This window comes from Benincasa hispida, chromosome 1 (assembly GCF_027475165.1).
Source record: "Benincasa hispida cultivar pf3 chromosome 1, pf3_genome.v1.1, whole genome shotgun sequence".
NCBI lineage: Eukaryota > Viridiplantae > Streptophyta > Magnoliopsida > Cucurbitales > Cucurbitaceae > Benincasa > Benincasa hispida.
In genome coordinates, this window is record NC_143478.1 from 25370054 (window position 1) to 25396264 (window position 26211).

The following is a 26211-nucleotide window of genomic DNA, read 5'->3' on the forward strand; positions in this document are numbered from 1 at the left end:
TAAACAAATTTATTGTTGTCACATGAGGGTCAGACTCTTTTTCATGTCCAGATTTTGACATTACACTACAAGAATTTTCACATTTTCCCATGCAAAAAAATGTCGGGCAAAGTATTAAAACATTGGGATAGGTTATGCCGACGCATATTTTTGCGTTGGTAGAATCGTTGTCGTATCCATGTCGGGAGAAGTTCCTCCCAATGAAAACGATTTTCGTCGGTATAAATACCATTTTTGGAAACACAACTACTTGTATCGGCATATGTTTTTTCCTAACAAAATAAAATTTGCGTCGGGAAAAGCATAGTCCTAAACAACAAAATTTAAATTCAATATGTAGATTTCTGCCCACGTTTATTTGCATCGGCATAAGTTGTTTATAATTTTATATATTTTTTGTAACAATTAAATAACTAATTTTTTATTTCCTTAATTCCTAATTATGCACTAATAAAAATTAATCTTCAAACAAATCAATCGAGAATGAATATAACAAAAGTAAGCTTATATATTTAAAAACAAGACTAATATTCAATACACAAGCTATAAAATTTTATGAACAAAAACTGTATATACAATTATATTTGAGCTTTTCTAACTTCTTAAAAATTCCCTATACCAACAAAAGTTTAATCTTCCCTAAGCCAAAATAAGTGAGATACTAAACCAAACTAAGTAGTCATCTCACAAAATCTTCTTGCAATCTAAAAAAAAATGATCTTTAAGAATTTACACGAACAACCTGAAATAGGAAAAACAAAATGTTTAAAATGGTTATGAGGAATGATCTATCTCTCAAGTTACAAAAAAGTTGCTAATCTTCATAATTAAAACATGAACACTACAAACAACGATTTTATTATCTAAAAAGTGATTAAAATGGTTATAATTAAGATGTGAACCCCTCCCCACATTACGAGCAACATATACAACATATACATCCTCTCTCCCGTCCCAAGCTACGAACGTGTCCTAGTTCCACCTAAATGGCATTTAAACCACAAAGTAGCAAAAAATTCATAGAAAGCGTCAAAGTGAATCCTTTCCCTCTAAATCCATTTAAATTTCTTTCAAGGCTAAACTCGTCATTAGATAGTCCTAAAAACATATAACTCAACTCTCGGATCCCTACAAATAAATCCAAGAATAAAGTTCATTTAAAGTGCACAATTAGGCTTCTAGATAATCTAAAAAACAACGTCCAAGTTTCAGCTAAACGTCATTTAGACCACAAAGTGGCAACAAGTACACTAAAACATACATATTTAAAGTGTCTACCATAACTGCAGGATAGCCACAAAACAAACAAATGAAGTTCCTAAATCCACTACAACACTCGTATTTGAAATGACTAACATAACTGTAGGATAGCCACACAACAACCAAATTAAGTTTCTAAATCTACTAACCAAGAACTAAAAGTTTTCATAACGTACCTAGTTGTTCGAAAATCCATCTCCTTGCTTTGTTACACACCTAACTGTCTTGTGATTTCAGTTAATTGATCTTGAAAACCCGAAACTATTGACTTCAACATGACATTTTCCTCCTTTAAGCTTGTCACCTCCGCCTTAAGCTTTTCATACTTATTCCTAATATCTTTCTCAATTTGTGAGGAAGATGTAGCTAAATTGGGTTTTGGGTTCCATCCAAGACTTTTAGTGTGGCCTGATCGTTTTCCCAAAATCCGTTCACAAATAATTTCCTCCATTGTTAGTTCAACCCCATCTTGTGATGACTTTCTAATCTCCTCTTGCATTGCCAACTATATTTATAATAGTTTTTTAGGTTATATATATAAGGATTAATATAAAATTACGCATATATGATACAATATAACTTACATATGCTTCTTTGGCGGCTTCACTTATTCACCCATCCTTCTCTAAGAAGTGACTTTTGTAAAACAATTCTACTTGGCCTACTTTTTCACCCTTCTCGATCGTCTGTAATTCAATAAACAAAATTATTCTTTACATTCAATGGGAAATGAATAAAACAATAATGAATTTTCATCATATCGTACCAACTCATTTTGCACTTGAAGAAAGGATTTCGACCCATAATAATGGTTGAAACTGAAACATTCTCTGCTCTTCTTGTTCTTCTCCATTTTTTCCTACACAAATTATATTTATTAGTACAAGTAATTTATGTAAACAATAAGTACAACAAACATTTAAAATTTACCTGCCATTCAGGAGTCTCCCATCAATCACAAGAATCTTCCAATCTTTATTTGTTATCCTGTCTGGTGGACTTTCACGAGCAATTACAGGATTCTCAAAACTACAATAGTGCTTATGCAGTTCTAATCTATATTCTCTAAATTAGTTCTATATTTTCCGATTTATGTACTTATTGACGGCATTCTAGGATAGATCCACAATAAAATGTGTCTACATTTTCAATAAAAGTTATGGTAAGTACACATATGAGATTAATACAATAAAAGCATAAAACTTACCTGTAAACGAGTCTTTATAGTGGCAATGACATCACTAGGTACATCCTTCCACTTAGAACAACGCAATGAAATTGTGTCTCGGGTCGCAGTCCCAATGGTGTTTCTAAACTTTGTAGCAAAGACACTTACTTGTTTTCCAACATCCTCAGAAATGGTAATTGGGATCCGTCCATGTCGATGTACATAAACATCCAAATTAATGTTTCGACTGTGCCCTCGCCCAAGTTTCCTTTTTGTTTTAGAATTGGATCCTGTAACAATATCAAATACACTACTTCAATTAGAGGTTACAATAATATTTAGATATTCAACCTAAGACATACTACCATCACCTGATGCGATGGTCGTTCCTGCCTCAATCAAGGGACTCGTAGTCAAAGTGTTAGCTTCCCTCACTAGTTCATCTGCTAGACGATCTTGACATTGCCCTACCATAATTCTACAACCACACTTCAAATAATGAATTATTATGAATTACTCATAGCCAAAACATGAATAACATCAAACATACTTGTACAACCACACAAAACATAAATAACATCAAACATACTTGTACAACCACACAAAACATAAATAACATCAAACATACTTAAACGTACATAACACCTGAAATTACAAATTACACATAGGCATCAAAATTTAGATGTTGAAATTATGAATTACACTAGTGTTGTTATACAGTTATTCACTATCTTGATCATAAAAATCTTGATTTGAGCTAGAACTCTTCTTAGTAGACGCTTCTACATCTTCGAGTTCATCATTTATAAAACGGTCATCGTCTGATTATGGTACACTATGATTCAATTGTTGTGGATTAACTTGAGGTTCTACAGTAGTAGGATCAATGTCATCTCTACATAATATGGCATCCTGGATAGATTCATAGACCTCAATCCTTCCCATCTGCTTCTGGAACGTCCCATACGTATTTATTTTGGACAATTTGCACAACTTTCCAACTATTGCCAAGTTTATTATTGTTGATGTAAAAGACTTGTTTGGCTTGAGTTGCAAAGATGAAGGGCTCATCTGTATACCAATAATGAGATGTATTTATTGACATGAACCCTAAATCCTGTCTTACTTTAGTTTTCTTAGGGTCTATGTCAAACCACTTACATTTGAAAAGGATCACATGTCTTCCATTGCTATATTCTAAGTCCAATACATCAACTAGTATACCATAGTAATTACTTTCAACTCTTTCTATTTCTCCAGGCACCATGATGCCATTATTTTGAGTTGATCTTTTATTGTCACAATCAATATAGTGAAAACGAACTCCATTGACAATACAACCATTATAGGAGCGGACTTGATTAGAAGGACCAAGTGATATTGAGTAAAGATCATCAGATGCTTCTCCTCCTTGATGTAGTGAGTAAACCTATTAATACTTAATGGATTATTGGAACTCAATATTTTTTAACTCATTATTGATGTTCAAATATCTAATTGAAGAAGTATACTTACATGATCTTTGAACCAAGTAGGGAATTGCGATTGATGCCTTTGAGATAATTCTGAAGTTGTGTCTGATCGAGTATGAATAAGTCTGAAATGTTCCCTGGTCATAAATTTAACATTAGATATAAAATCGACTTTGAAAACTAAGAATATTAACTAAACATATAGGATCTGAAACATACCTATGATACGACGTTATCTCAGAGCTGTTGTTCAATACATACCAATGTGCCATTATTTTCTCATTTTCAGTTAGCGTTTTCGTAATTAACCCCCCTAATGGTCGTACATTTTGCATAAACACATCAAAATCTCCACAACTTGGGCCATTTAGAATTGAATCATCATTACGTGGGTCCCTATTGAATCTAGTTCCTATTCCAGATAGATACATGGAACAAAAAGTCAAAGATTCTTTCATGATAAATCCTTCTGCTATTGAACCCTTGGGACGGGCTTTATTTCTGACGTATTGTTTCAAGGTTTGCAAGCTTCTCTCAATAGGGTACATCCAACCATACGTAACTAGACCAATGACCTTTGCTTCGTAAGGCAAGCGAACAGCAAGATGAACCATTACATAAAAAAAAGTCAGTGAATTTTTTTTTCAAACTTTACATAATATGAGTACAATATCTGATTGCAATCTGTCTAAGTCTATGACACATATTACTTTCGCACATAAATCACGAAAAAACTTACATAACTCCACAATAGGTGTATACATATCCTTTCGTAAGTATGCTCGAACACCAATAGGAATAAGTCGCTCGAGTAGAATATGAGAGTCGTGTGTCTTTAATCCCCATAATTTTCCATCATTTACACTAACACATCATGATATATTTGAGGCAAACCCATCAGGAAACTTAACTGATTTCATGAACTTACAAAAAACTATCTTCTCACTTGTAGTAAAAGTATATGCTGCATGTGATTTTACAAATTTAGACCTTTTTTTTTTTGTAAGTGTAAGTTCTTTTGTATATTCAAATCTTCAAGGTCCAAACGGGTATTTTTCGTGTCTTTTGTTTTTCCTTCAATATTCATCAAAGTCCCCAGCAATCTATCATATATGTTTTCTTTAATATGCATGACATCTAACTTATGTCGTAACATTAGTTTAGACCAGTATGGGAGTTTAAAAAATATACTTTTTTTTGTCCAATTAATAGTCCTTTTTCTTTTCTTATCTCGTTTCAATGGATGCTTACTTAGTACTGGAAAGTTTAGTGCATTGACTTGTTCTAGGATCTCATCTCCATTCATTGCAACAGGTGGAGATCTACGCTCCAATTTATCATCATGTTGCTTACTCTTATGCCAATTGTGGTTATCTGGAAGATAACATCGATGATCCATGAAAGAGATTGTTCCTCTTATCTTAAACGACGATCTATCTTATTTACAAATGGGACATGCTTGATAACTTTTGGTACTCCATCCTGGCAAGTCCCCATATGCAGGAAAGTCATTAATGGTCCACAACAAACATGCACGTAACTGAAAGTACCCCCCACTCATGCAATCGTAAGTGCACACACCATTGTTCTATAACTCTTTCAACTCTTCAATTAGTGGTTGTAAATAGACGTCAATTTCTTTTCCAGGAGACTTTGGTCCTGGTATAAGTAAAAACATGAAAAAATTAGATTCCTTCATGCACTTCCATGGTGGAAAATTGTAAGGAACAAGCATCACGGGCCACATGCTATATACAGTACTCATATTCCTAAAGGGATAAGAACCATCGGAAGCTAATGCTAACCAAACATTCCTTGGGTCCGAAGCAAATTCAGGAAACTCTCTATCAAAATATTTCCACTCTTCAGCATCAGCTGGATGTCGCAACACACCATTGGTTTCAACTCGTTTATCCTTATGCCATTGCATCTCAAAAGCAATGTGTTTTGATGAAAACAATCGCTTCAACCTCGATATTAATGGAAAATGATGTAAAATTTTGTTTGGGATCTTCTTATTCTTGCCATCCTTTATTTTGTATCAAGACTCACCACACATTGGACAACTTTGACAATTAGAATATCTTTTCCAAAATAAAATGCAGTCGTACTTGCAAGCACGAATAGAATCATATCCTAGTCCTACGTCACATAATTTCTTTTTGGCTTCATAAAAAGAACTGGGTATGCATGCACCAGATGAAAATGCATCTTTCAACAAATCTAGTAACATATCAAAGGATTTGTTACTCCAATTATTGAGAATCTTAATATGCATCAATCTCACTAAGAAGTTCAATGAGGAAAATTTTGTATAACGAGGGTACAATGGGTTACGTGCTTCATCCATCAACTCTTCAAAAATGTTTGAAGTATCCCTTTATTCGATATTCTCAAGCATTTCATCTCCAAAGTCTTTTTCATCTTCATCATGTGCCCTTTCTCTCATCGGTCCTTGAAAATCATTTAAAATATTGAACAACTCATCATCATCATTGTGTGCAATAGGTTTTTCCCTTAATCCATCATCCGCTGAAGGAGCTAAAGGAGTCCTGACTCTTTGAAATTAAGCTAAATTTACTGGTTCTCCATGATAAATCCATTGACTATATGAAGGAGATATTCCATTAACAAATAAATGTCGTTATACTCCATTTAATGTTTGAGACATTGAATTCTAACAATTTTTACACGGGCATCTTGTTTTCCCCTCTCCATTTACATGACACTTTGCCACTTCCATGAATTTTGCAACTCTGTCAATGTACTCTCTTGAGAATCTATCTCTAAGCTTAATCCAATCCTTATTCATCGTTGAACCAAATGAATAAAGCATGTCTAAGTTTTGGCTATATGAAGGAGATTTTTCATCATCTCTAAGTTTAGGCCTTTATGATGAGAACAAGAGAGAAATCACTTCATTTTTAGTGTTCCTTCTCACTTTACAAAAGGGTTGGTCTGCATCAAGCATGTGACAAGAACATTAGTAAGGAAAAATGGTCAAATATTTATGATTGTGTACATTTATTGTTAAAAGCTAAATAAATGAAGCTAAAGGGTCAAATGTTTTCCATTTTCTAATTTTACTATAGTTTTTTTTTAAACGACTCTTTACTAGAGTTTTTTTTAAATGATATGATATCAAATTTACATTTACATATCAACTTAAGTTTTTCGGGTCAATCGATGATTTAATACTAGTAAGTAAAAAATGTGAAATTTAGTTAATTTTCTTTAAACATCCTTAACAATTTCGTAAAACTTAAAGCATATTATATCCATAAAAAGGAAAGATTAAACTTCAATCTTAATAAATGAATCTCATGTACAAAATTAAAACCAAAATACACAAATAATTCATCCTTCATTAAATTTTCGTCGAGATAAATACGCCTATGCCAATGAAAATGAATGCGTCGGTAAAAAATATTAGAACAGGTAAAAATTCTTGTGGTGTTAACCTATGATATTTTTCTATACATCCTATTGCAACTAAAAAAAAGATACATGGTATTAATTACTTCAATTTGGATATATAATCTTAGCAATTGAATAATAAGAATCTTTGATTTTTTAATAATATTATTTAATTAATTATTGACAAATATAAGGTGGATTGGAAAATATTATCAAAATTGAGGTTGCAAAATTGTGTACCTATATATGATTACGTGAAATCATATACCTAGTCCACTTTTAACCAAATGAAATGTGGATGTGGGATGCAATTTAGGCTAAATTGCATTTCCGGTCCACAAGTTTGTCCATATAGCTACCATCATTGTAACAAAATTAAGATTTCATGACATTTAAAAATTATCGAATTTAAAATTCGTAACAATTATTTTTAGTCATTGTATCGCCGATAAAGATATGCACATCCACAGTTTGTGAAAAATGTCATAGTTGATATTCTCATGATAATAAATAATTGTCAACAATGAATAATGATTGATAAGCATAAACCATCATTGTCAAATATATTATAACAGATTATTATTGTCATCAATCTACTAAAAAACCAGGTATTTTTTATTGTCAAGAATATTGAACCATGACATTTTTTATTGTCAAGAATATTTGAATCATGACAAATATTTTATGCTAAAATATATTCTATCAGGAAATATTTTTTTTTGTCAAAATCATTTTTTATTGTCTATAAAATACATTTTTTTATAATTGTTATTTCTTTCAATTCTGACAATACACATGATTTCCATAATTAAGTACTCCTAATTAAACACAAAAAATACGAACCTAAATTACTTTAATATATATAAGTATCATACAGTTGATAATATTTTTATAAAAAAGATTGACAAATAACAATTGGTAAAAAGTTTACAAGAATCTATAGCTAGTGAAGTTCAATAAGTAAAAAAATCTTATAAACATATCTTCCCCGCTCCCATGACTTCACTGCTCTAATCTATTTTTGCAAAACCGAGTAAGGAAACAAAAATTAGAGTTCAATTCTATACATCATTTTAGAGCTACAAGTATTGTCAGTTTGTTATTTCTCTTAACCTTGTCATTGCACATGATTTCTATCATCAACTAATATTATTTTGACACAAAATCAATATAAACATAAATAAGAACTTTCATATATAACAATAAAATTGGTTAACGTTTTTACGAATAAACTAAATACAAGGAAGCTATCAAATATCCCCAAAGGATAAATAAAATGAAATTAATAACAAAATTTGGTAAAATTTTTACAAACTAAATACAAGTGTTGATACAAGTAATGACATTACAACAAGTTTGACCACTAATTCAACATCAATCGTGGCTTTGCCACTTCAATATATTCGTGCAAGACCTAGTAAAAATACAATTCAAAAGTCCAACCATCCAGCCCCACAATAAATAAAAAAAATAATAAATATGAGAAAATGAATGATAAAGAAATAAATTATACCAACAAGACGATATTAGCAGATATATTTACACATACAAAATAAAGCACAATTTGCTAACCTGAATGCAGTCATGACGTTATTGTATTTGAGAAAGGCTTTCTTTCAATTTACCTTTTGTAGTTTCAAGTTGGTGACAACTGCAAAAGAAATTATACACATTATGAATCCAAGCCCCACAATAAATTAAGAAAGAAATTGTATGATTACTCTACCCAACACATAGAAGGATTTCATACATTCTGTGAAGGGGTGCGGCTATACACTGTCAAGAATTTGAACTTTGCATTATGTCAAAGTCAGGAGCTAAGGTACCTATTGATAAAACTAGGATCAAAATGACAATACAGAAGATAAATTACAATAGAAAATTAAAGCTGTCCTGATGGTGCGTTTTATTTGCTACAATTTTTTATGTTCTATAAGGTAAGTTTTTGGTAATTTACGAATTTTTAACTTCTTATAAGAGAATGAAAAGGGAAACCATACATGAATACTTATTTCCTACAATAGGGAAAAAATAGGAAATAATCCATGAGTAGTTGTTCAGACCATTCTAAAGAAATAAAGAACTGATGTTTCATTGTACAGTAATCAATCAAAGAAGTCTGGATCTCTCGGTTTCACTTTCCCTTTCAAACATGCAAAAGAACAGAGGGATCAAAATCAAAGGGAACTAGAAATTAAGGCTTACTTGATTCCTGATCGAATGAAAGATTGAAGAAGATGAAGAGTAGGAGAGGAGATCAGCATGTGGTGGTCCAACACAAAACTCCAGCACAGTCAAAGGCAGCGGCGTGCATGATTGGAGACGGTGACCTATATTGAGGACGAGCACCATGACCGGTCCCCAGCTGACGAGGCGCCACAGCACTGCTGCAATGGATCTCCCTCTGCCACTCTAGATTTCTCTTCAGAATATTTTTCTGTTGCAACCGTTTTCTTTGCCCCTCATATACGTTGCCCTAAAATTGATTCCTTCCTTTTGTCTTTATTCATTCCCAATCGTGTATAAATTCATTTGTTCACCTTTAGGTAACATATGAGCAAATATACAAGATAAATATATAGAGGCTTTTGACCTCCCTCTCTGTCTTTTACTTTTCATTCTTCTTCCATTTTCCAACTTGGTATAAGAGCCAATCATGGTGAACACTGAGTCATCCCTATCGTCTTCCAGTCTACCTCATGTCATCACCGACACTGGAGTATAATAGGACCCCCTTTAAATCAGCTCCTAAATCAGGTAACATCCATTAAAATGGACAGATCGAACTTTCTTCTTTGGTAAAACCTCGCCTGGCCCATTCTCAGGATTTACAGGCTAGAAGGATATCTAACAGAAGAGACTCCATGCCCTTGTAGGTTTAACACAAAGAGTGTGAATGCCAGTGGAAGCTCCAACGAAAGCTCAAGCTCCAAACCAGCCGCCTTACCGAAAATAGAACAACCAAATTCAGCCTATGACACTTGAATAGCAGTGGACCAGCTTCTGTTAGGCTGGCTTTACAACTCAATGTCACAAGATGTTGCAACCCAAATGATGGGATTTCAAACCTCCAAGGACCTGTGGAAAGCTGTTCAGGAATTGGTGGGCGTCAAATCCAGGGCTGAAACCGATTACCTCAAGCGTGTGTTTCAACAAATATGCAAAGGGGCCTTAAAGATGAGTGAGTACTTAACCTTAATGAAAAAAATGAAAGAGTAATATAACATGCAATGGAAGAATTCAGAATCAATAAGCACTCTAACTATATTTAATTTGAGTTTTAAACATGCTACTCATGAGATATTCATAAGAGAGTTTGAACAATACATTACCTTTGTAGATCTCTCCACAAATTCAACACAATTTCCACGAATGTAGATCAAAGGACAATCCCAAATAAACAGAAGTTCATAGCTAGCTCAAGATTAAGATCAAGTTAGCCTATGTTATTTTAGTATGAAATAGTCAGTTTTAACAGTAAACAGTCGTTATAAAGAAAAAGTGACTATTTCGAGGTCTAGTCTTTATGCAAACTCATTGCATAAAATGCCCCCATTCACATGTCTATAGATGAATGATCTGTGGATCACATCATTTGTATCAGCATACAAAATGGGTCACATCCAATAGTGTTACCAAGATGAGATACCCAATTTCATCCATATATTTATAGACTATTTAAGCTATATACTATTAACTTGATCTTGTTTATATGACTACATAAAGTTAATGTATTCATACAATAGCCATGAATATGTTTATTGGATTTTCATAATAGAATGCAATATCAAGAATTTTATCGAATAAGATACTCAATAACATTTTATTGATAAATAGAATGTTTAAACACTAAATTTACAAACTGCGAGTTCTAGGACATTCCCAACAAAAAAAATACTCTGATTGGCTTGCCCTTGCTAGGAGCCCTGTGTCTTCTTTTGATCTTGTTTCTCAGGTACTATCAGGGCTAGATGAGGAATATAATTCGACAGTAGTAGCTATCCAAGGAAAAGGTACAGTACGCTGGTCAGATATGTAGTCAGATCTTCTTTCATATGAAAAACGCCTTGAATATTAGCTTGCAGTCAAATTAGGAGTATTCAGAATGTCTAGCTTATCCCTCTCCCCCAACCATGTCCTTATGAATGTGGTGCAAGGAGGTACTCAGACTAACCCAAATCAGTATCGAAACTCACAAGGGAACACCAAGTTCTCAAACTCCAGGGGAGGTGGAAGTCGAAATAGAGAAAGAGGTCACTGGAATAATGCCTCAACCAATCGATCCACATGTCAAACCTGTGGAAAACTAGGCCATACAGCTGATATCTATTTTTTTCGCTACAACAAAGAGTTCAACAATCCTCGCCAAACACACGGTTGGGCTAAATCCACTCAACTACCCACCAATCGAACTCAAGATCAGAATCCTTCAGACTTGGTTGCCCATTCCACCACCGCCTCATCTGAAACCGTGGCTGACCCAAACTGGTATGTTGATAGCAGAGCCACCAGCCATGTCACCAACAACCCCAACTTCCTAACCTCTGCTACGAACTATACAGGTATGGATAGGGTGATTATTGGAGATGGTACTCCTCTGAAAACTTCTCAGTAGGGTTTTTCCACTATTCATTCTAAATTCGGATCTCTTTTCTTGCTAAATATTTTATATGTCCCTGATATAGCTAAGAATTTAGTTAGTCTCTAAGCTGGCCAAGGATAACAACATTTTTGTTGAGTTTCATGTTGATTTTTTGTGTGATTAAGGACAATGATTCAAGTGATGAGCTACTGAGAGGCGTGCTTAAGCATGGTCTCTACCAAATGGAATGCACAAGCCCGTAAATAATTTGTCTAGCACTCAGGTAAATGGGAGTGCTAGCTCGGCTGCTCACACCTCTTCTTTTCTGCATATCTTTCACACATATGTATCAGTGTCCAAATCTTTACTACATAAACGTCTTGGACACCCATCCCTTAAAATTTTGAACAAATTGATTAGTGGATGTAATCTCAAAATATCTAATAATGTGAAAAACGGGTTTTGTGAAGCTTGTCAGTTCGGAAAAATGCATAGCTTGACCTTTCCCCTTTCCCCTCCTCATACACAATTCCTTTTTTATCTCATTCATACTGATATATGGGGGCCTGCCCTAGTGCTGTCAGCCAATAGTTTTCAGTACTACATTCTGTTCATTGATGACTTTAGTAGATTCACATGGCTATACCCTTTGAAACAGAAGAGTGATACTACCTCTACCTTTCATGACTTAAAGTCTCTTGTGCATACTCAATTTGGTAAAGTTATAAAAAACATACAAATGGATGGTGGTGGTGAATTAAAAAATTGTTGCCCATGTCTGTAAACACCTAGAGATTCAAATCATAGTCTTCTGTCCTTACACATCTGCCCAAAATGGCCATGCTGAGCGCAAACACCATCATCTTGTCGAAACCGACCTCACGATCCTTACTCAGGCCTACATGCCACTTAATTTTTGGTGGTATGCTTTTCAAAATGCAACTCTACTTATTATTTGCTTTCCTTCTTCTGTTCTTTAGGACAAAAGCCCCATGGAGATTCTCCTGTACACAACATTGGACATCTTCTCCCTACGTGTCTTTGGCTATGCTTGTTACCCAAATCTTCGACCATATCAATCTCACAAGTTTGATTTGCACAGCCGATGGTGTGTCTATCTTGGGCTTTCACCAATTCATAAGGGTTTCATTCTCTCATTGAAGATGGCAAAATCATCATCTCTCGACATGTCGCATTCAACGAAGAAGACTTCCCTTTTAAATTGGGTATCGAATCTCCTCCGACCCAAATACCCACACCATCTCCAACACACCAATAATATCGTGGTTTCCCCAACCCTTCTTAGACCCCCTTCCCAGCCCATCTTCCATGGCCCAATAAACACTGCCTTTTCAATCCCACTCTATTTCTCCAAAACCATCAAGCTCAACCCAAGTCCCTACAACCCACCCACCAAATGACCCACAACAAACTCATTCCTCTTCCTCTTTTCCTTGCCCTGCCTCACCTTTCCAAGGTTCATTTTGCCAACAGACTCCTCTATCTACTCCCACTCCTTCCTCGAATCCCTCATCTTCTACTCTTCCCACATCTTCTCTTCCATTACTGCCATCACCTTTGCCTTCTCCACCATAGAATCAACCACCAGTAGTGAACAATCATCCGATGGTCACCAGGGGTAAGTTCGAAATCTTATGTTCCAAAGTATGGACTGCCTCTGTCTCTACAGATCCTTCCCCAGTTGGACCATTGACAATCACTCGTGCCTTTTCCATCCCTCAATGGCGTTTTGCCATGGTCACTAAACTTGAAGCCCTCCATCGAATGTAGACTTGGACCCTTGTACCCCCGGCCTCTCACCAAAATGTTTTTCAGCTATAAATACATGTTTCGACTCCAACAGAATGCTGATGGGTTTGAACGTCACAAAGCCCGTCTTGTTGATAAAGGCTTCCATCAAATTCCATCCTCGACTTCTTCGACACATTCAGTCCTGTTGTAAAGGCATCTATAATTCACATTGTCCTGTTCCTCCTATTGGGATTGATGTCTTAATTCTCTCGAAGTCTCGTAGTTTGTAAACCTTGTACACATTGTTATGAATAAAATAAGAGTTATTTAATTTGTATTTACTCATATCCAATAAACAAAGATTTATGGTTATTGTATGTAAACTTAAGCATGTATATAAGCTATACAGGTGGATCATGCCTTAGGTAATAACCTAAAAGGTCTGTAATATAAGGATGAAGGAGGGATATCTTATCCTTGTGAGACTATGGATACGGCCGCTTTATAGAGGTTTACTTGTGTTGTAAACTACTACAGATGGTTTAATCCTAACCATTCACATGAAGACATACGAGTGGGGTGTCCTATACAAAGAGTTTGTATAAGACCGGACCAAGAGATGATTAGTCTCTTTATATAACGCCATTGATACTTGAGACTTACATCTCACTATAACGACCACAGGTGACATGACCTTAATCCTAAGTATTTTGGGAACTTCTGCCTTTGAGGCAGTCCTTTGATTAGTATGGGTGAGAATGGCCAGATTGCCAACTCAACAAGTCTACCTTTTTGGGGTTTTGTCTGATTGTGGAGTTGGGAATTCAGTTATACAGGACATAATTCATTCCTTCCCTGAGGCAAGGGTAAGTAGATAGATTGCTCCCTTAAGGGCTGATTTTGGGCTTGAACATAGTGGTTACACCCTCTCTTTAGAAGAAAGGACCCAGTCATAGTAGGATTATATGACTTATTGTTCATTAAAGGAATCAGTGGTACTTAAGGAGTAAGATGTAACTATAAGGGAAAAATGGTAAATTGGCCCGACAGTACTTACGAGTGATCTGTGAAGGGTTATCGCACTGTAGATTGGTTGATATGGACACAGAAATATATCTGTAGTGTGAAGAGTGCAGCTGTCGGTCTTTAGTGGAGTGCCCGACAGTTAATGAATGATGGATTCTTTGAATAAAGAGTTTAGTCAGTTATTCGCGTACCATTGGAGCTTCAAGCTACAGGTCCATAAGGTCCCCTTGGTAGCTCAATGGATTCATGTTTAGAATCAGTTCTTGGGGTTAGTTTGAAATGTTCAAATTAACAAGAGGAAGTTCAATTATATATGATATAATTGGTGTGATATATGAGATACATCAAGTGGAGGATTAATGTAAATATGATTTACATTAAGTACTATAAAATAGAAAAAAAAACTATGGTTTGTATGTTTCATGAGATGAAATATTAAAACTATAGGTTATAAATATAATATGGTAAGTTGGTTATCATATTTATTTATAATATATTAATTATTTGATAATTGATTCTTTTTCTCTAATAGCCCATTGAGTGGGAGGTTATTGGTGGTTTTATGGTAACCGTGAGATAAAAGAAAAAATATTTTCCTAAAATTAGAAGTTACATGATTCGGAAAGTTACTCACGGATTAAGCTATCAAGTGAAATAGTTTCACTAAGAGATAGCTGACAGAGACTAAACGATCTTTGAGCTTTGACTATACGATAGTTCATCAGCTGATCGTAGCTAAACGATCGAGTGGCTTTGTCTATACGATAGGCTGCCATTTACTAAACGATCCAGCACATCGTCTATATGATAGACAGTTTCCTATCTCCCACTTGCTCGATCGTCTACACGATCATTGTCTTCTAGTCTCTTCCTCAAGCCAAGATCATACAAAGCCTACAACTCTTGGATTCTCACACCGAGAGTACCAAGGTAACCATTGTGTTCTCATTTAGTTCGTAAATTGAATTAGACTCGATTGGTTTCTTGGAGGCTGTATTCGTTGTGTTCCTGCTGTGTACCAGTCGTTGCATTCGAGGGTTTTGTTGCTATTCTTGGACGCTTGGAGATTGATCGAAGGATTTGTGAAGAATATTTCTTTAAAGGTATGCGTACTCTATCCCTTGATACTTTTGATGCATGCTGTAATTTCTAGTTGTGCATGATCTGTTAGTTTCCGTTTTATGACTGTGATTGATTATGTTCAATTCGGATGGAATTTGGAACGATCCTTTCATTGCTCATGGAAATCCTCATGCTTGATTCCTTCAATTGATATCAGAGCCAGGTTGTTTTGATATTCCAAATTACCATATCTGTTTAGAACTTTTTTTACAATCGTGGTGGGTTTTAGGGTTTCTGCATTGCGCTTAATTGTTAAATTCGCTTGTGGATGTGTTGATGAATGTTTTTGGGTTAATTTTCTCTATTTAAAGCTTTCATTAAGATTACAAAGTGTTAATTTGTAAGGGCCCCTGTGTTTTTGGGCATAATTAACAAGCAATTGAGTCTGTAATTCAAAGTGTTTGAGTTTGTTGAGTCATTCGTGATGATGTTTTGAAGTCTGAAGATGTGGTTCTTATCGAGGAAGAAGACCAAAGGTTGGTCTTATCATGTAGCCAAAGGTAAATGATCGTTGGGATTTGGCTAAACGGTCGTGTAGAAAAGTTCTGCGCGATCGTGTAGTATTTAATAAAAAAATCATTTAGCAAATGCTAAACGATGGGGTAAAACGTTTAGTCTATCGCGTAGCGTTGGTTGCACGATCGCATGGACACTGGAGGTAAATTATCGTATAGAGCATTTGATGTTCATCGTTCAATAAAAGGTGCGTGCATTGAACGATCGTGTAGTTAGCATGTTTCATCGCATAGTCACTAACTACACAATCACGCGGTATATGATACCTTGCTCTTGCTTTGCGATCGTTTAGACAATTTTGCCTTACTGCATCATTTTCGTTTAGTCGATCGCTTAAGGCTTGCATTGTAAGATGCGCGTTGCACGATCGCATACCTCATGCTTCATCGCATAGTCAAAGGTACACAATCGTTGCTAAACGATCGTTTAAACTCAGGAAGCATTGGTAAACGATTGAGTAAAAAGTTTACTCTATCGTATAGGTGATCATAAGAATTTGGTACACGATTAAGGAGACGCGAGCTTTGCCCGGACAGTTCAAGACCCGGTTCGCCTGTTTGAACCGGAGACTCATTGTTCTTTGTAATAGCTAGCTTTAGTTTTTTTAGGATTTGAGGCTAATTATCCCAGTTCATCAGCTTTTGTTTAATGAACATAAGATGTATGGTGGTTTATATGTCATAGTTTATGACATATAGATTTAAAACTCACTTTAGGTTATGCAATTATTCATGCATCATATATTATAAGTGTTATAATATAGTTTTTGGCATGATGAAATTACAAGAAAGCATGTGCATGCATTATAAAAAAAATAAAAATAATAAAAAAAGTTATATTTATGCATATAGTAAGCATATTCATGCATCATCTTTATATTATCAGTGTTATAGTATAAGGGTGTATGGAAGCATGTGTGCTTGGTTCATTGCTTGGTTGTATAAGTGTTATATAAAAGTAGCAATGAATGAACAATGCATGGAGTATGACACTTAGCCTGTTTATAAGAGTTATGAATGCCTTGTATGTGTAGTTTCGCATTGTGTTGGTTTTAGTTGTTTCCTGTTATAAGCGTTATAATGAAAATTAGAACTACAATCGATAAGAAAGAGTTGCATGAAAACTTGGACGAACTCATGTTTTAAAAGGGTTTTAAAATTGGATTGAGATAGACCTAAGTTCAAGGTTCTAATGAGATTAGATACCTAATTTTAATCTTTTAAATTGATTTAACAGGATTAAATTGATTTCCATAAAAGATTAAAATTGTATTAAATCTATCTATAAGGGACCTTTTGTCTTAGGCAGGTTCTGTCTAGGCTGGGGTACTTAAGCTGACGAAAACAAAACATCCCTACCTGGGAATCTACCTGAAAAAGTGAATTAGATAGATTTTCTACAAGCATGCGACAGTTGATCAAAGACTTCGTTAAGAGTTTAATGAATGATGATAAAAAATTGTTCAAACTTTTCAAGGTAAATGTTACTCTTGGTCAAACCTAAAAAGTCACTTGGTTAAAATCCTTAGCCATGTTTTTTCTAAGTAAACTAAACCCTAGGTTATAAAATACTCAGTGAGAGGAAGAGATATATATGATATGTCAATGATTTCACTCACGTTTCTCCCTAAATGTTCACGTCATGAGATTCATGTTTGGCCTCATGGTGCCCTGGGAGCATTGATGCATGGCTAATGCGATGAAATAATGGTATAGAATGCGATGGTGGAATATGTGTTGTGCTTGCAAGTTTTCTTAGAAAGATCCAAGTATAAACCCTACTAAGTTGCCTGGTAAGCCCAGGGTCGAACACAGGAACTGTGGAAACAGTTTGCGATGGTAATCTTCGATTACTTTGTAGTAATAAATAAAACAATGCATTGGGTGGTATGTTTGTTTAATGTATAAAGTCTAAGCAGCAGAATTGAGAAAAGAGTCAATAACAACGAAAGTACAATGAGTATGCGGAGGAACGGGTTGAAAAGCTCTTTAGCTAGCACTTCCTGAGATTGTGTTCAAGCTATGCGATCATGCTACACACATGCGACAACAATTCATTTTCCAATGCGATAGCTCCTAGTTTTAAGACGCATGCGATGTATGCGATGATGTCTATAGGAGTTATTCCTAAGTCTCTATTTCTTGCCTATGCGATGTTGAATGATGCACACCGGTACAAGGTGACCGCATACAATTATATCCTATCTCTAGGGTGCATGAGATGCGTTAATAGCAAACATAACTTATTCCTAAGTTTCTATCTCTTGATTATGCGATTCTAATCTGACTCTCCTAAGCCTAGATTCTAATATGCTTTTCCAAGCCTAGATTGTATCCTTAGACCACCCTCCCAAGCATCACTAAAGGACGATTGACGCATACATAATACAAGATGATCGCATAAAGTGAAGATCTCAGGTTATGCTAGCTAAGTACTTCTCAACCCATTCGACAGTTTAGTTACTCATGCGTAATGTAAAGAGAGTGGAAAGATATAGAGATGCAATTTCCATTTTATAAATAAGTTCGAAATACAAAATCACAGTGGAAAATAAGGATAGAGAGCCTGGTAGCAATGACTTGTTTCCCAAAGCTTTTACACTGAGTTTCTCTATTCTGCCCAAAGAATATTCTTGCTTCCACAAGAGTTGGCCCTCTCTCTGTTTTCGACGCTTCCCGGCACTCTTCCGAGTTAACCAGGATGATCTCTCGGAGTATTCTCCCTTCACTCACCTCCGCCTTCTAAGTATATAGAATTACATACTACGGCTATCTATGGTGAAGAAGAACTCTAAACTCTGAATAGCGGAACCAAACTCCCCTGAACTCCTTTAACGAATGTGGCCTTCGGTATTTAAAGAGCTTCAGGGTGAAGAGTTTTTTCTCTCAAATGATTGCACTGATGAGATGTCATTAATTCTCTATTTGATATGCCGAATAATTGTCATCAAAAAGCTGAGTGTACTTGCTATAGTGTTCTTAATGGCTTGTCAACTAAATTTGGATTCAACCGTCATCAACTTTATGTCCCATCATGATTTATTAAGCTTTCACCTTGATGTGCTGGCTCTATGTGGCCACCTTCTTGAGCAGATCTTCATGAACGCATATGATCGCATAGCCTTGCGGTCGCAATCTCTTATGCGATCGGACGCTAATTTCCTTGGATCGCAATTTCGCCTTGCGTCAACGCATTTTCTGTACAAAATACATAAGTTAGCTTCTTTAATTCAATGGACGCATGCAATCGCGTTGTTCTAAATTTAATGCTTTTGGACGCAATTTTGTATATTTTTACCGTCCTTCATTGTTTTATATATTTGTGCTGTAATAACGTGCATTTATGCCCGTTATCACACCCCCCAAATTTAAAACAATGCTTATCCTTAAGCATAAACTAAAGATTTTCTCAACCACCTTCTTCTTTCCTAGATTTCTCAAGGTTGCCTTATTCAAATCCTATGTACCAAAATCTCCTTAATTCTTATCTGGGTCTCTTCTTAAAATATTTTTAAAATTTAGAGACCACAAGTTTAACCTTCAAATAGGGCATCGCATGATTTATTTCATTAAAAAAAAAAAAAAAAAACTTTTTCAATTGGGGTGTTTTCAACTGATTTTTATCCTTCCGTAGTTTAGACATATATTTTTTCTATGACTTTGCGCCGATCCGAGTGCCTAGCCTTTGTTTTTGCTTGCCCCCACGGGTGTCATGCGAACATCCAACTATGAGCAAGTCGCTCATTCTCATTCTAAACTCATTCCCATTTGGCAGCGGAGTTACGATCATTTTATTTATGCGTTGATCACGATTCCTACCTTCGTTTTGGCTTACCCCCACAGGTGTCATGCAGACATCCAACTACGAGTAGGATCCGATCGTAATGTTGTGATTATTTTTATGCCTAAAAAAATAGCAAGGTTGAAAATGAATACCGCACCCTCAAATTTAAATGCAACAATGTCCTCATTGCTGAAAGATTGAAAGAAGTCATGCGATGCTCTTAGGAAGTTTCGTAAATGTCAGTTTGAAAGAAAGCTGGTGAGTCACTAACTTCTAAAAATATTTCATGAGTTGACTTGTCCTAAAATTTAGTTGACTCTAGTGCATGTGATGAAAAATAGAGGCATGTGTTTCATCATTGAAATCATAATTGGCAAAGAGAAATAATGCGGTGACTTACTAAATTAATCAATGTGTAATGACTGCACCAACTAAAGAGGATGCGATGATAAAATAACAAAGTTAAAATGCGATGCGAAAGTGCAAAATTTGGAATAGACAAAGTCAAGGAAAGATACAACCTCCAAATTTGCTTTGTCGCCCGCATTGTTTGTGATTGCATCCTTCTTTGCGGCGAACTTTTTTCTTCGATTGCGGTGGCGGAATAAACTAGTTGCGTCTTTCGTGTAGCTCCTCCGCAATCGTTCACCACGATCATTGCAAAGAAAACATCGAGAGGGTTAAATAAAAGACAGAGTTAGCAAATATATATATATATATATATATGCAAATAAAGAGAAAAGATAAATAAACAATAACCGATATAAAAGAAGGGTAGTGAAAGTTCATTAACCAATGGTAGGAAAAGAATACTCCAAAAGACTTGCGCCCATGATGATTTTCTGTCGCTTTTTCTTCATTCAGGATTTCTCAGGTCTACAGAGGTATTTTCCCGATGAAAATCGCCTTCGCAATATATCTTGACTCTTTGCCCGTTAACCTTGAATGCGCGGGTCCCTTCCTCATTAGTCAGTTTGACAGCACCATGCAGGAATACTTCTTTGATTATAAAGGGTCCAGACCAGCATGGCTTTAATTTTCCGGGAAAGAGCCGTAGCCGCGAATTGAATAGTAAGACCTTTTGTTCGACGTGGAGATTCTTCTCGCATAGCTATTTGTCATGCCAACGTTTTGCGCGCTCTTTGTAAATTTTGATATTTTCATAAGCTTGCGTTCTCCGTTCATCAAGCTCGACCAACTGAAGTTTCCTTGCTTCCCCTGCTGCCTTCAAGTCGAAATTAAGTTTTTTCATTGCCCACATTGCTTTATGCTCCAGCTCAAGCGGTAAATGACATGCCTTTTCGAACACCAATGCATACGGGGACATGCCTATAGGTGTCTTATAGGCAGTTTTGTATGCCCACAAGGCATCGTCCAGCTTCATTGCCCAAACTTTTCGTGAAGGTTTTACCACCTTCTCTAATATCAGCTTGATTTCTCGATTGGACACTTCAACTTGACCATCTGTCAGTGGGTGGTATACGGTGGCCACTTTATGGAAGATATTATATTTGAGCAGCAAATTGTTGATGATGTGATTAATAAAATGGGAGTCTTCATCACTTATTATGGCACGTGGAGTGCCAAAACGAGTGAAGATATTTTTCTTCAAGAACTTGGAGACTACCGCCGCATCGCTTGCGGCACACGATACCGCTCCTACCCATTTGGAAACATAGTCGACGGCTAATAGAATGTATTTGTGACTATTCGATGGTGGAAATAGTCCCATGAAGTCTATGCCCTAGACGTCGAACAATTCCAATTCTAAGATGATGTTCATGGGCATCGTATGCTTCTATGAAATGTTTCCTGTGCGTTGGCACCAGTCACATTTCATCGCATAGTCTCTTGCGTCCTTGAATAATGTTGGCCAAAAACAACCACTTTGTAATACCTTTGCTGCTGTGCGTTGACCTCCAAAGTGTCCTCCATATGGCGAGTCATGGCATTGTGATAGTATGCGTCGGTGAGTAGCATCGGGTACACATAGGCGAAAAATCTTGTCTGATCCCCTCTTATAGAGATTTGGCTCATCCCAATAGTATGATTTGCATTCATATCTAAGCCGCTTCTTTTGGTGGGTTGTATAGTCTTCATGGAATTTTTCGCAAACCAGAAAATTGACCACGTCTGCATACCATAGTAATTCTTCAATTTTCAATAGCTGATTGTCTGGGAAAGTTGCGTTCACCTCTAACTGGTTGCAATCAACTTCTGGATTTTCTAATCTAGATAAATGGTCCGTAACTTGGTTCTTTGTCCCCTTGCGATCAATAATTTCCATATTGAATTCCTAGAGGAGGAGAACCCATCTAATCAATCTCGACTTCGCATCTTTCTTCGTCATCAAATATTTTATCGCCGAGTGGTCGGTGTGAATGATTACTTTAGTTCCCAGCAAATAAGCTCTGAATTTTTCCAACGTAAATATCACTGCAAGAAATTCTTTTTTTGTGGTCGTGTAATTTGTTTGAGCAGGGTTCAAGGTTTTACTCGCATATGTAATGGGGTGTAGCATTTTTTTCTTCTTTTGCACTAGCACTGCCCCTATCGCATAACCGCTTGCATCGCACATTAATTCAAAGGGTTGTATCCAGTCCGGTGCGATCAACACAGGTGCGGTTGTTAATATGTTCTTCAGTATCATGAATGCGTTGAGGCATTGGTCATCAAAGTCAAACTTTCTTTCTGCCTCCAGCAACGCACTCAGTGGTTGTGCAATCTTTGAAAAGTCTTTCACAAAACGTCTATAAAAGCCAGCATGTCCTAAGAAGCTCCTGACAGCCTTCACATTTGCTGGAGGTGGAAGCTTTTCAATCGCCTCAATCTTTGCCTTGTCCACCTCCAGCCCATCCTTGGAGACTTTGTGCCCAAGCACAATGTCTTCCTTCACCATGAAGTGGCATTTCTCCCAGTTCAACACAAGGTTCATCTCTTCACATCTATTCAATATCTTCTCCCAGTTCAGACAGACTTCATATGTTTGCCCATACACCGAGAAGTCATCCATGAAAATTTCTACGGAATCTTCAAGATATTCAGAAAAGATGGCCATCATACACCTTGGGAAAGCTCAATGCATTGCATAGGCCGAACGACATGCATCGAAACACAAATGTTCCATAAGGGTAGGTGAATGGGACTTTCTCTTAATCTTCGGGAGCAATCATGATTTGGTTATATTCGGCATATCCATCCAAGAAGCAGTAGAAATCATTTTCAGCTAGGCGGTCTAGCATCTAGTCGATAAAAGGCAAAGGAAAATGATCTTTCTTTGTCGCCGCATTCAGTTTGCGGTAGTCCATGCAAATCCGCCATCCAGTGACGGTTCTCATTGGTATCAGTTCGTTATTTGCATTGGGGACTACCGTCATCCCTCCTTTCTTCGGCACGCATTGCCTGGGGCTAATCCACATGCTGTCAGCTATTGGATAGATAATTCCAACGTCCAACCACTTGATTATTTCCTTCTTTACGACCTCTTTCATTGTAAGGTTGAGTCTACGTTGATGTTCGATTGTTTCTTTCTGATTTTCCTCGAGACGAATGCTATGCATGCAATATGCGGGGCTGATTCCTCTAATGTCTGCTAGCATCCAGCCAATTGCTTTTATGTGCTTTTTCAGGATGCTTAACAGCGCATTCTCTTTATCTTCATTAAGTGTAGAGGAAACTATTACAGGTAGCATTTCATTCTTCCCCAGAAATGCATACTTCAGGTGGTTTTTCTTTCTTCATTCATTGTCAGCTTGTCTTCTTTAGTTGTTGTTTCTGTGATCGTATTGCAGGTTACTATGGATGCGGTTGCATCCTTATCTTCATTTTCATCTTCATTTTCATCTTCAGAATTTTCTTCTTCATTCAAACTTGGCTCTTCGTCGAATTCAGCAAGGTCTTTTTCTTCAGGATATTTCATGGCTCTGATAATATCAAACCTGAGTTTCTATCCATTCACGCTTAGTGTGATCTCTCCTTTGGACACATCAATCTGAGCGTGGCCAGTGGATATTTCACCCCAGTATGATGGGTACATCCTTGCCCACTTCGTAGTCCAGGATGATGAAGTCTGTCGGTAATATAAACTTGTTAATTGTAAACAAGACATCCTTCACCTTCCCTTCTAGATGCACAAGGGATCTATCAGCTAATTGAAGAGTCACCGTCGTGGGCATCAGCTGCCCCACATTCAGCTGCTTGAAAATTGAAAGGGGCATTAGGTTGATGCTAGCCCCGAGGTCGCAAAGCGCTTGACCAATATATATCCCTCCAATTGAGCAGGGTATTGTGAAACTTCCAGGGTCGCGCATTTTTGGTGGAATTATGGATTTTGAACTTTGCGTCAATGCCACCGTTGCGAACTTACCAGTGCTTCTCTTCATCGTCACCATATCCTTTAGAAACTTTGCATACTTTGGCATCTTTTCAATTGCCTCTATGAAAGGAATGTTGATATGCAACTGTTTCAGCATGTCCATGAAGTGTTGATATTGAACTTCATCATTTTTCTTCGTTTTAAGTCTTTGGGGGAATGGTGGCAGCTGTATTTTCATGGTTCCCTATTCTTTTGGCTTCGAAGTGGATGCAATTTCTGGTTCCATCGTCTCCTTTTCTTCTGTTTCTTCTTGAGTCAACGGGATCAGCGGTTCCATCATAATTGGAGCAGTCCGGCTAGGCTTCTTCTTCTCCTCTACCACAGTCTTTCTGCTCCGCAATGTCCCAACTTGACATTGCTCTTTTCCCATACCCCCTGGGTTGCGCGGGAGTTCTGTTGAACTCGGCAGTGCCCCTTGCGGTCTACTCTTGAGTTCGCCCGCAATCTGTCCTATCTGAATTTCAAGATTGCGGATGGATGTCGCTTGATTCTAAAGCACTGTTTCATTCTTCTCAATATATTGCTTTAGTAAACTCTCCAAAGATGAAGATTACAACGCCTGCAAACTTCTTGCTTGATTTTGCGATTGACCGTTTGTTCGCGGGAAAAATCCTTGTGGCCCTTCTTTTTGCGCCATTGGTTGACAATTTTGTTGTTGATTTTTCCACGTGAAGTTAAGGTGGTTTCTCCACCCAAGGTTGTACGTATTAGAAAATGAATTATTCTTCACAAAATAGACTGACTGTGGGTTCCTCGAACACCCCTCCATTGGATGGCCTTCACCACAAGTAGCATAACTTGCACTCGTTTGGTTGATTGCGTTGACTTTCCCACTATGTGTTCCTGGGCTACTAATTGTGATGTCTTGTATCAAATTCATCATCGCAGTCATTTGGTTCTGCAAGGATGCGATGGCCCCATTATTTGCATCATTGTCCTTAATTCTTAACCTTTGATAGCTTTCCCTCAAATCTTCATGATTCTTGGAAACGCGATCAAGGATATTCTTAGCCTCGTCATAAGTTTTATCAAGCAGACCTCCAGCTGCTACCGCATTGGCGCCGTCTGCGATGCAGGGTTTAGTCCGTGGTAGAAAATTTCCATCTATAAGCATTATGGTAAGCCATTATGCGGGCAATCTCTTACTAGCCTCTTAAACCTCACCCAGGCGTCACTGAGCGATTCGTCAATATCCTATTCAAAATTGGTAGTCAGCTTCCTCCTTCTGGCATTTTCCATCGAGGGGAAGTACTTCTTCATAAACTTCTCAACTACTTGTTCCCATGATGTAATCTCCCCTTGTTCGAGAGAATAAGCCCATTTTCGTGCCTAATCACACAAAGAAAATGGGAACAATGTTAATCGAACCTCCACAGCGGAGATGTTTGGGAACACAAACGTATTGCAGATTTCAATGAAACTCCGGAGGTGGGCATGCGAATCCTCACCACGCCTACCGTCAAACTGTTCGACTGTTTGAATCATCTGTAGCATCACCGGTATCATTTCGAACCTCGATCCATCAAGAGCTGGCCTCATGATTCCTAGTGAGAAATCATAAAGGTTGGGCGACACATAGTCCCGGATGGGCCTATTGCGGTCGTTCGCCAAGAGGATGGGATTCGCCATGATATTATTTGCTTTTGGTGCTCCATTTTCTGGTTGCTTCGCCGTGTTTGGATATTTCTCTTGTTGTTGTTGTTATTGGCGGCTGTTTCTTCTTCTTTTTCGAAAGGTT

General features: G+C 36.8%; 1 protein-coding gene across 2 annotated transcripts; it reads right to left on the minus strand.

Annotated features, from left to right (window-relative positions):
• Positions 1–1403: 1403 nt before the first annotated feature.
• On the minus strand, positions 1404–10861 carry LOC150038344 (uncharacterized). 2 transcript variants are annotated; one of them, XM_090311689.1, is made up of 10 exons: positions 9523–10861; positions 9068–9143; positions 8890–8968; positions 4120–6858; positions 3944–4037; positions 2800–2906; positions 2191–2718; positions 2027–2119; positions 1845–1946; positions 1404–1765 (listed from the first exon to the last, which is right to left on the minus strand). In XM_090311689.1, the coding sequence occupies exons 4-6, from the start codon at positions 4512–4514 to the stop codon at positions 2868–2870; spliced, it is 528 nt and encodes a 175-aa protein (XP_090167815.1). In that variant the 5' UTR covers positions 4515–6858; positions 8890–8968; positions 9068–9143; positions 9523–10861; the 3' UTR covers positions 1404–1765; positions 1845–1946; positions 2027–2119; positions 2191–2718; positions 2800–2867. The 2 variants fall into 2 exon arrangements, with proteins under 2 accessions (XP_090167815.1, XP_090167817.1); XM_090311691.1 differs by lacking the exon at positions 9068–9143.
• Between the last annotated feature and the right edge of the window lie 15350 nt (positions 10862–26211).

Excerpts from the sequence above, each read along its gene's own strand:
- LOC150038344 (XM_090311691.1), bottom strand. The coding sequence starts at position 4,514 with ATGGTTCATCTTGCTGTTCGCTTGCCTTACGAAGCAAAGGTCATTGGT. Across the intron at positions 4,038-4,119 it reads GAGATAACGTCGTATCATAG|GGAACATTTCAGACTTATTC; the intron begins GTATGTTTCAGA and ends ATTTATGACCAG. Across the intron at positions 2,907-3,943 it reads CTACTTGGTTCAAAGATCAT|AATTATGGTAGGGCAATGTC; the intron begins GTAAGTATACTT and ends GTGTGGTTGTAG.